This window comes from Oncorhynchus masou, chromosome 7 (genome assembly GCF_036934945.1).
Source record: "Oncorhynchus masou masou isolate Uvic2021 chromosome 7, UVic_Omas_1.1, whole genome shotgun sequence".
Classification (NCBI taxonomy): domain Eukaryota; kingdom Metazoa; phylum Chordata; class Actinopteri; order Salmoniformes; family Salmonidae; genus Oncorhynchus; species Oncorhynchus masou.
Window position 1 is genome coordinate 5,405,794 of NC_088218.1, and position 12,301 is coordinate 5,418,094.

The window sequence follows — 12,301 nt, forward strand, 5'->3', positions numbered from 1 at the left end:
GGTCGAGGTAGGAAGGGTTGGAGGGTAAGGGGCAGAGGTAGGAAGGGTTGGAGGGTAAGGGGACGAGGGGAAGGGTTGGAGGATAAGAGGAAGAGGTAGGAATGGTTGGAGGGCAAGGGGAAAAGGGGGAAGGGTTGGAGGGTAAGGGGACGAGGAAGAGATAGGATGGGTTGGAGGAGAAGAGGAAGAGGTAGGAAGGGTTGGAGGGTAAGGGGAAGAGGTAGGAAGGGTTGGAGGGTAAGGGGAAGAGGTAGGAAGGGTTGGAGGGTAAGGGGACGAGGTAGGAAGGGTTGGAGGGTAAGGGGACGAGGTAGGAAGGGTTGGAGGGTAAGGGGAAGAGGTAGGAAGGGTTGGAGGGTAAGGGGAAGAGGTAGGAAGGGTTGGAGGGTAAGTGTAAGAGGTTGGAAGGGTTGGAGGGTAAGGGGAAGAGGTAGGAAGGGTTGGAGAGAGAGGGAGAGAGAGGGAAAGAGGTAGGAAGGGTTGGAGGGTAAGGGGAAGAGGTAGGAAGGGTTGGAGGGTAAGGGGACGAGGTAGGAAGGGTTGGAGGGTAAGGGTAAGAGGTTGGAAGGGTTGGAGGGTAAGGGGAAGAGGTAGGAAGGGTTGGAGAGAGAGGGAAAGAGGTAGGAAGGGTTGGAGGGAGAGGGGAAGAGGTAGGTAGGGTTAAAGAGAGAGGGGAAGAGGTAGGAAGGGTTGGAGGGGAAGGGGAAGAGTTAGGAAGGGTTGGAGGGTAAGGGGAAGAGGTAGGAAGGGTTGGAGGGTAAGGGAATGAGGTAGGAAGGGTTGGAGGGTAAGGGAATGAGGTAGAAAGGGTTGGAGGGTAAGGGAAAGAGGTAGGAAGGGTTGGAGGGAGAGGGGAAAAGGTAGGAAGGGTTGGAGGGGAAGGGGAAGAGGTAGGAAGGGTTGGAGGGGAAGGGAAGAGGTAGGAAGGGTTGGAGGGTTAGGGAAGAGGTAGGAAGGGTTGGAGAGAGAGGGGAAGAGGGGAAGGGGAAGAGGTAGGAAGTAAATAAGGACTGTCTGATACAGCAGTTGGATAAGGATGGACTCACAGTTCAATGGTGTAAACAATGATTGTTGATTATTGCAAAGATTCATCAAAATCAATGACATTTTTCCACTATCCATGGTTCTGAATTCTCTGCTATTTCCACACGTAACTAGGTAACCAAAATGTAATTCCTCCATCTGTCAGCTGACAATGATTTAGTTGTTGTTGTTGTCCTCCCAGTTGAAACACTGGAGCTTCCAGCTGTGTGGTGAAGGCCTGACCCCTGGGAGGATGGAGCCTCTGTCTGTAGCCTCCCCTGTGGGATCTCATTCCTCCATCATCCTCCCCTTCAGGAACCCCACTGAACACCCAGCCCTGCTGCACCTCAGACTCACAGGTTAAACACACACTGGACACACACTGGACACTCACTGGACACACACTGGACACACACTGGACACTCACTGGACACACACTGGACACACACTGGACACACACTGGACACACACTGGACACACACTGGACACACACACTGGACACACACTGGACACACACTGGACACACACTGGACACACACACTGGACACACACTGGACACACACACTGGACACACACTGGACACACACTGGACACACACTGGACACACACTGGACACCCAGCCCTGCTGCACCTCAGACTCACAGGTCAAACACACACACTGGACACACACTGGACACACACTGGACACACACACTGGACACACACTGAACACCCAGCCCTGCTGCACCTCAGACTCACAGGTTAAACACACACACTGGACACACACTGGACACTCACTGGACACACACTGGACACACACTGGACACACACACTGGACACACATACTGGACACACACTGGACACACACTGGACACACACTGGACACACACTGGACACACACACTGGACACACACTGGACACACACTGGACACACACTGGACACACACACTGGACACACACTGGACACACACACTGGACACACACTGGACACACACTGGACACACACTGGACACACACTGGACATACAGTGGACATACACACACTGGACACACAGTGGACATACACACACTGGACACACACTGGACACACACTGGACACACACTGGACACACACACTGGACACACACTGGACACACTGGACACACACACTGGACACACACTGGACACACACTGGACACACACTGGACACACACTGGACATACAGTGGACACACAGTGGACATACAGTGGACATACACACACTGGACACACACTGGACACACACTGGACACACACTGGACACACACTGGACACACACTGGACACACAGTGGACACACAGTGGACATACAGTGGACATACACACACTGGACACACAGTGGACATACACACACTGGACACACACTGGACACACACTGGACACACACACTGGACTCACACACTGGACACTCACTGGACACACACTGGACACACACTGGACACACACACTGGACACACTGGACACACACTGGACACACACACTGGACACACACTGGACACACACTGGACACACACACTGGACACACACTGGACACACACTGGACACACACTGGACACACACACTGGACACACACTGGACACACACTGGACACACACTGGACACACACTGGACACACACTGGAGACACACTGGACACACACACTGGACACACACACTGGACACACACTGGACACACACTGGACACACATACTGGAGACACACACTGGACACACACTGGACACACACACTGGACACACACTGGACACACAATGGACACACACTGGACACACACTGGACACACACACTGGACACACACACTGGACACACACTGGACACACACACTGGACACACACTGGACACACACTGGACACACATACTGGACACACACTGGACACACATACTGGACACACACACTGGACACACACTGGACACACACACTGGACACACACTGGACACACACTGGACACACACACTGGACACACACTGGACACACACACTGGACACACACTGGACACACACACTGGACACACACACTGGACACACACTGGACACACACTGGACACACACACTGGACACACACACTGGACACACACACTGGACACACACACTGGACACACACTGGACACACACTGGACACACACACTGGACACACACTGGACACACACTGGACACACACTGGACACACACTGGACACACATACTGGACACACACACTGGACACACACACTGGACACACACTGGACACACACTGGACACACACTGGACACACATACTGGACACACACTGGACACACACTGGACACACACACTGGACACACATACTGGACACACACTGGACACACACACTGGACACACACACTGGACACACACACTTGACACACACTGGACACACACTGGACACACACTGGACACACACACTGGACACACACACTGGACACACACACTGGACACACACACACTGGACACACACACACTGGACACACACTGGACACACACACACTGGACACACACTGGACACACACTGGACACACACACACTGGACACACACTGGACACACACACTGGACACACACACTGGACATACACACACTGGACATACACTGGACACACACTGGACATACACTGGACACACACTGGACATACACTGGACACACACTGGACACACACTGGACACACACTGGACACACACACTGGACACACACACTGGACACACACACTGGACATACACTGGACACACACTGGACACACTGGACACACACACTGGACACACACTGGACACACACTGGACATACACACTGGACACACACACTGGACACACTGGACACACACACTGGACACACACTGGACACACACACTGGACACACACACTGGACACACACTGGACATACACTGGACACACACACTGGACACACACTGGACATACACTGGACACACACACTGGACACACACTGGACACACACACTGGACACACACTGGACATACACTGGACACACACACTGGACACACACTGGACATACACTGGACACACACTGGACACACACTGGACATACACTGGACACACACTGGACACACACTGGACATACACTGGACACACACTGGACACACACTGGACACACACTGGACATACACTGGACACACACTGGACACACACTGGACACACTGGACATACACTGGACACACTAGACATACACTGGACACACTGGACACACACTGGACACACACACTGGACACACACACTGGACACACACACTGGACACACACACTGGACACACACTGGACACTCACTGGACACACACTGGACACACACTGGACACACTCACTGGACACACACTGGACACTCACTGGACACACACTGGACACACACACTGACACACACTGGACACACACACACACACACACTGACACACACTGGACACACACTGGACACACACTGGACACACACTGGACACACACTGGACATACACACTGGACACACAGTGGACACACACACTGGACACACACACTGGACACACTGGACACACACACTGGACACACACACTGGACATACACTGGACACACACACTGGACACACACACTGGACATACACTGGACACACACTGGACACACACACTGGACACACACTGGACACACACACTGGACACACACTGGACACACTGGACACACACACTGGACATACACTGGACACACACACTGGACATACACTGGACACACACACTGGACATACACTGGACACACACACTGGACATACACTGGACACACACACTGGACATACACTGGACACACACACTGGACACACACTGGACATACACTGGACACACACACTGGACATACACTGGACACACACACTGGACACACTGGACACACACACTGGACACACACTGGACACACACACTGGACACACACTGGACACACACACTGGACACACACACTGGACACACACTGGACATACACTGGACACACACACTGGACATACACTGGACACACACACACTGGACACACACACACTGGACACACACACTGGACACACACACTGGACACACTGTACACACACTGGACACACTGGACATACACTGGACACACTGGACATACACTGGACACACTGGACATACACTGGACACACTAGACATACACTGGACACACTGGACACACACTGGACACACACACTGGACACACACTGGACACACACTGGACACACACTGGACACTCACTGGACACTCACTGGACACACACTGGACACTCACTGGACACACACTGGACACACTCACTGGACACACTCACTGGACACACTCACTGGACACACACACTGGACACTCACTGGACACACACTGGACACACTCGCTGGACACACTCGCTGGACACACTCACTGGACACACACTGGACACTCACTGGACACTCACTGGACACTCACTGGACACACACTGGACACACACTGGACACACTCACTGGAAACACACACTGGACACTCACTGGACACACACTGGACACACTCACTGGACACACACATTGGACACACACCGGACACACACACACATATACAGTATGCATGTACAGACATAGTCCTACCCCAGACACACAGGGAAACAGTCCTAGTAGAGACATGATGGTAGTAAGTGTTCATTCTCCTATCAGACGAGGAGCCCGGTCAGAAGAGATCAAGCCAGTCCTTCATCTGTGACAGGAAAGTGTTCTGCATCCCCCTCAAACAGACACAAGGTCAGTTCTTACACATCTCTCTGTCAAGCCTTACTTTAAAGGCATAGTTCCTCTGTTCTCCGCTTTGTCAGCCTACATGTTAGATACACTAGTAAATATTGTCCCTCTCGTCCTCCATGTTGGCTCCAGGTGTGCGTGTGTCTGCGGGGGCCAGTGTGGACATTCCTGTGGTGTTTGCCCCTGACTCCATGCAACTGCACCAGGCCTGGCTCCTGGTTCAGCTAGAGCCCCTCTTCAACCTCCCCCGCCTGGACTCACCACTCACCACGGTCCAGAGGGACAAGTCAGTACAGTGTGTGTGTGTGTGTGTCTGCACATGCGTGTGTGTGTGTGTGTGTGTGTGTGTGTGTGTGTGTGCACATGCGTGTGTGTGTGTGTGTGTGTGTGTGTGTGCACATGCGTGTGTGTGTGTGTGTGTGTGTGTGCGTGTGCACATGCGTGTGTGTGTGTGTGTACACATGCGTGTGTGTGTAACAGGTGTTTCTCTGTGTACAGGTGTGTGGAGGTAGAGAAGGACCGGGTGCGTTTGGTCTGCTGGGTCTACCCCATCCATGGCATCCCAGAGGCCCCTCCTGAACCCTCTCATCCAGCGGTGATAGAATGTGAGGCTCGCGGTCGAGTGGAGGAGAGAGTGGAGGTGCTGTTGACGGGATGTGTTCCTGGCTCCTCCGTCAGCAACACAGACACAACTCTCATCAGGGCCCCCTCCTCTGTCAGCAACACAGACACACCTCTCATCAGGGCCCCCTCCTCCGCCAGCAACACAGACACAACTCTCATCAGGGCCCTCTCCTCCGTCAGCAACACAGACACAACTCTCATCAGGGCCCCCTCCTCCGTCAGCAACACAGACACAACTCTCATCAGGGCCCTCTCCTCCGTCAGCAACACAGACACAACTCTCATCAGGGCCCCCTCCTCCGCCAGCAACACAGACACAACTCTCATCAGGGCCCCCTCCTCTGTCAGCAACACAGACACACCTCTCATCAGGGCCCCCTCCTCCGCCAGCAACACAGACACAACTCTCATCAGCGCCCCCTCCTCAGGTGAGATCACATCAACTTCACTAGAAGTGTGGGCCTGTACCCCGAGAGTGTGTGTTGTCGTGTGTGGGCCTGTACCCTGAGAGTGTGTGGGCCTGTACCCTGAGAGTGTGTGGGCCTGTACCCTGAGAGTGTGTGGGCCTGTACCCTGAGAGTGTGTGGGCCTGTACCCTGAGAGTGTGTGGGCCTGTACCCTGAGAGTGTGTGGGCCTGTACCCTGAGAGTGTGTGTTGTCGTGTGTGGGCCTGTACCCTGAGAGTGTGTGGGCCTGTACCCTGAGAGTGTGTGTTGTCGTGTGTGGGCCTGTACCCTGAGTGTGTGGGCCTGTACCCTGAGAGTGTGTGGGCCTGTACCCTGAGAGTGTGTGGGCCTGTACCCTGAGAGTGTGTGGGCCTGTACCCTAAGAGTGTGTGGGCCTGTACCCTGAGAGTGTGTGGGCCTGTACCCCAAGAGTGTGTGGGCCTGTACCCCGAGTGTGTGGGCCTGTACCCCGAGAGTGTGTGTTGTCGTGTGTGGGCCTGTACCCTGAGAGTGTGTGGGCGTGTACCCTGAGAGTGTGTGGACCTGTACCCTGAGAGTGTGTGGGCCTGTACCCTGAGAGTGTGTGGGCCTGTACCCTGAGAGTGTGTGGGCCTGTACCCTGAGAGTGTGTGGGCCTGTACCCTGAGAGTGTGTGGGCCTGTACCCTGAGAGTGTGTGATGTGATTATGTAGCTAATTGTAATGCATAATTTCTGTCTCAACAGAGCGTATCCAAGGTAACTTAGTCAGCTGACAATGTTCACAGTGTTCGTTAGCATAAAATGCTAACTCTGGTTAAGTGAAGTCCACTTGTTCATAATCGTCACAATAATCTCCTGACAACACCTCATCCTCCTCCTTGTAGGATGTGTCTAATCTCCTGACATCATCATCATCATCATCATCCTCCTTGTAGGATGTGTCTAATCTCCTGACAACACATCATCATCCTCCTTGTAGGATGTGTCTAATCTCCTCACAACACGTCATCATCCTCCTTGTAGGATGTGTCTAATCTCCTGACAACACGTCATCCTCCTTGTAGGATGTGTCTAATCTCCTCACAACACATCATCATCCTCCTTGTAGGATGTGTCTAATCTCCTGACAACACATCATCATCCTCCTTGTAGGATGTGTCTAATCTCCTGACATCATCATCATCATCATCCTCCTTGTAGGACGTGTCTAATCTCCTGACATCATCATCATCATCATCCTCCTTGTAGGACGTGTCTAATCTCCTGACAACACATCATCATCATCCTCCTTGTAGGACGTGTCTAATCTCCTGACAACACATCATCATCATCCTCCTTGTAGGATGAGTCTAATCTCCTGACATCATCATCATCATCATCCTCCTTGTAGGATGTGTCTAATCTCCTGACAACACACACCAAATTGCTGTTTTGACACAGTCAGAGTGGTTAGTGAGTGTGTGTGTCAAAACAAATACAAGTGTATTTGTCACGTGCTTGGTAAACAACAGGTGTAGACTAACAATGATATCATTAAGCAATAAGGCCCGAGGGGGTGTGGTATGTGGCCAATAGACTACAGCTAAGGGCTGTTCTTAGGCACAACGCAACGCAGAGTGCCTGGATACAGCTCTTAACCGTGGTATATTGGCCACATACCACAAACCCCCGAGGTGCCTTATTGATATTATAAACTGGTTACCAACGTAATTAGGGCAGTAAAAATACATGTTTTATCATCTCCGTGGTAAACTGTCTGATATACCACGGCTGTCAGCCAATCAGCATTCAGGGCTCGAACCACCCAGTTTATGATACCCATTACTGAGTCAATGATAACTTGGCTGTATTCACAGAGTACCAGTACTGAGTCAATGATAACTTGGCTGTATACACAGAGTACCAGTACTGAGTCAATGATAACTTGGCTGTATACACAGAGTACCAGTACTGAGTCAATGATAACTTGGCTGTATACACAGAGTACCAGTACTGAGTCAATGATAACTTGGCTGTTTACACTGGGTATCAGTACTGAGTCAATGATAACTTGGCTGTATATACAGAGTACCAGTACTGAGTCAATGATAACTTGGCTGTTTACACAGAGTACCAGTACTGAGTCAATGATAACTTGGCTGTATACACAGAGTACCAGTACTGAGTCAATGATAACTTGGCTGTATACACAGAGTACCAGAACTGAGTCAGTGTGTGTGTGTCCATCCATGTGTTAGCAGCAGGCTTCAGGCTGGCTCCAGAAGACTTCCTATGTGAGGTGTGTTATAACAGTGATGCTGAGCGGTCCCAGCTGGAGGGCTGTGTAACCCTGTCTCTACTGAACTGTCACAGAGACCCCGACTCTGGCATCGTCTCTCTCACCATCAACCTCATCTTCACGCCTTACAAACCTCTCAGGTGACGGACATACATCACATAGACACACACACACACACACACAAACGTGCGCATATTACACACACACACAAACACACACATATCACACACACAAACACACACATATCACACACACAAACACACGCATATCACACACACACAAACGCATGCATATCACACACACACACTGGCTCTCAGCTCTGCACCTTCTAATCCAGGTAGCAGACTAACATCTGATAAAGTGCATTACTTAAATAATACATAAATAATACATAAATAATTACTCTTCAGAAACTGTATCTATTTGTGTTCCCCTCTCCCTCTCCTCCTCTATCTTCCTCCTCCCCCTCTCCCCTCCACTCCCCTATCCTCTTCCCCTCACCCTGTCCCCTCCTCTACCCTCCTCTCTCCTCCCCCTCTCCCCTCCACTCCCCTATCCTCTTCCCCTCACCCTGTCCCCTCCTCTACCCTCCTCTCCCTCCTCTCCTCTCCTCCTCCTCTCTTCTCCCCTCCTCTCTTCTCCCCTCTCCTCCTCTCTTCTCCCATCCCATCCCCTCCTCCCCTCCTCTCTTCTCCCCTCCTCTCTCCTCCCCCTCTCTTCTCCACTCCTCTCCCCTCCCCTCCTCTCTTCTACCCTCCCCTCCTCTTCCCTCCCCTCCCCTCCCCTCCTCTCTTCTCCCCTCCTCTCCTCTCCTATCTTCTCCCCTCTCCTCCTCTCTTCTCCTCTCCTCTCTTCTCCCCTCTCCTCCTCTCGTCTCCCCTCCTCTCTTCTCCCATCCCCTCATCCACTCCTCTCTTCTCCCCTCCCCTCCTCTTCCCTCCCCTCCTCTCTTCTCCCCTCCTCTCCTCTCTTTTCCCCTCTCCTCCTCTCTTCTCCCCTCCCCTCCCTCCCCTCCTCTCTTCTCCCATCCCCTCCTCCCCTCCTCTCTTCTCCCATCCCCTCCTCCCCACCTCTCCTCCTCTCCCTAGGTGTTCAGCTGTGCTGGCGGTTCAGTGTTTGACAGGTGGGCTCTGGAAGTTTCCCATCAGCCTCATCTCCACCGAGCCGCAGGTTGATGACGTCATCACCATTAACGCTGCAGGGCTGCACAAGACCTCTGCTGTGGGCTTCAGACTGACCAGCCAGACCAGGTCAAGCTGTGTGTGTGTGTGTGTGTGTGTGTGTGTGTGTGTGGTGTGTGTGTGTGTGTGTGTGTGTGTGTGGGGGGGGGGGGGGGGGGGTGTCTGTGTGTGTGTTTCTCTGACACTTACCCTGTCTATGTGTTTGTTCCTGCATGTCTATGTGGCAGGTACCCAGAGCCGTTCACAGCAGGGTTCCTGCCAGGTGCGGGCAGTGAGTTCCAGGTGTGTCCCTCCTCAGGTGAGCTCCTCCCAGTGGGGTCAGCCGGTACCCTCCTCACAGTCTCCTTCACCCCCTCCATGTACAGCAAGAGACACCACGCTACGCTGCTGGTCCAGGTATGTCTGGCTAGTAACACACTACACTCGTAGCTAAAAAAGGTGCTATCTAGAAGCTAAAAGGGCTCTTCGACTGTTCCCATAGGAGAACCCATTGAAGAACCCTTTTTGGTTCCAGGTGGAACCCTTTTGGGTTCCATGTAGAAATAGGATTCTTTCTACATAGGGTTCTTTCTACACAGAATCCAAAAGGGTTCTACCTGGAATCAAAAATGGTTCTACCTGGAACCAAAAAGGGTTCTCCTATGGGGAAAGCCGAAGAACCTTTTTGGAACTTTTTTTCTAAGAGTGTAGTGTAAGGATCGGGGCAACAGATATAGACACACACACCTCACTGGCTGACAGCTGCTTGTCCCTCCCCCAGACAGCAGACACACACACCTCACTGGCTGACAGCTGCTTGTCCCTCCCCCAGACAGCAGACACACACACCTCACTGGCTGACAGCTGCTTGTCCCTCCCCCAGACAGCAGACACACACACCTCACTGGCTGACGGCTGCTTGTCCCTCCCCAGACAGCAGACACACACACCTCACTGGCTGACAGCTGCTTGTCCCTCCCCCAGACAGCAGACACACACACCTCACTGGCTGACAGCTGCTTGTCCCTCCCCCAGACAGCAGACACACACACCTCACTGGCTGACAGCTGCTTGTCCCTCCCCAGACAGCAGACACACACACCTCACTGGCTGACAGCTGCTTGTCCCTCCCCCAGACAGCAGACACACACACCTCACTGGCTGACAGCTGCTTGTCCCTCCCCCAGACAGCAGACACACACACCTCACTGGCTGACGGCTGCTTGTCCCTCCCCCAGACAGCAGACACACACACCTCACTGGCTGACAGCTGCTTGTCCCTCCCCCGACAGCAGACACTCACACCTCACTGGCTGACGGCTGCTTGTCCCTCCCCCAGACAGCAGACACACACACCTCACTGGCTGACGGCTGCTTGTCCCTCCTCCAGACAGCAGACATGCAGTGGACGTACGAGGTGAAAGGAACCACGCCTGCTTACACCCCACCCCACTCTGCCTCCTACAATGGGAACACCTCTTCCAGGGAACTCCCTCCCACTGATGTCCGCCAGAGGAACTTTGTGTCCCGGAACCTTCATCTCCCAGCCACGGCTAACTCCTCCCCCATCAAACACAGAGACTCCGCCTCGCAGATCAGATAGAGAGATCATTCTCACACTACACCCCCACCCCATTCCTGTGTCATTGAAATGATCATACAGGAGGTTTGAATAATTAAAGTGCCTGTACTTCACCTCATTGTCATAATTAGATTTCTGTTGACCTCTGACCTCTGACCATATGGACATTCTTTATGCACTTGGCATGACTTTGGAGACGTTCTCAGTCTGTTCTCAAATGAGATGTGTGTGTTCATATGCATGTGGGGGTGAACTCCCTCTTGTCATCCAGGCCAGTGAACCAGGGGTCTTTCTCTCACCCTGAATTCCAAGACGGCTGATCTCCCCTCTGATTACTTAGCCTGTCATTTAGTCTTAACTGGATGAAACAGACTCTGGTTTAGAGGCAGAGAGAGAGAGAGACATTATCTCATTTATTTAGGCAGCATTAATATTCACTTGTATTGATCATATCAGAGCGAAGGTTTGGATTAGGGAACAGATTGATCCTGGATCGAGATTAGAAGGAAAACAGCTAAGTCCTTCTCT

General features: G+C 52.5%; 2 protein-coding genes across 2 annotated transcripts in view; one reads left to right on the forward strand and one right to left on the reverse strand.

Annotated features, from left to right (window-relative positions):
* LOC135542897 (cilia- and flagella-associated protein 47-like) overlaps positions 1–11,951 on the forward strand; it is a 22,007-nt gene extending 10,056 nt beyond the window's left edge. The window contains exons 5-12 of the mRNA XM_064970043.1: positions 1,226–1,382; positions 5,623–5,706; positions 5,836–5,989; positions 6,202–6,755; positions 8,994–9,171; positions 10,120–10,281; positions 10,440–10,608; positions 11,582–11,951. Of these exons, the coding sequence (XP_064826115.1) occupies positions 1,226–1,382; positions 5,623–5,706; positions 5,836–5,989; positions 6,202–6,755; positions 8,994–9,171; positions 10,120–10,281; positions 10,440–10,608; positions 11,582–11,794 (1,671 nt within the window). The 3' untranslated portion in view covers positions 11,795–11,951. The remainder of the gene's footprint in view (positions 1–1,225; positions 1,383–5,622; positions 5,707–5,835; positions 5,990–6,201; positions 6,756–8,993; positions 9,172–10,119; positions 10,282–10,439; positions 10,609–11,581) is intronic.
* The window catches only part of LOC135542929 (dystrophin-like), a gene marked incomplete at its 5' end in the record, with an annotated part of 841,859 nt that overhangs the window by 410,803 nt on the left and 418,755 nt on the right, over positions 1–12,301 (reverse strand).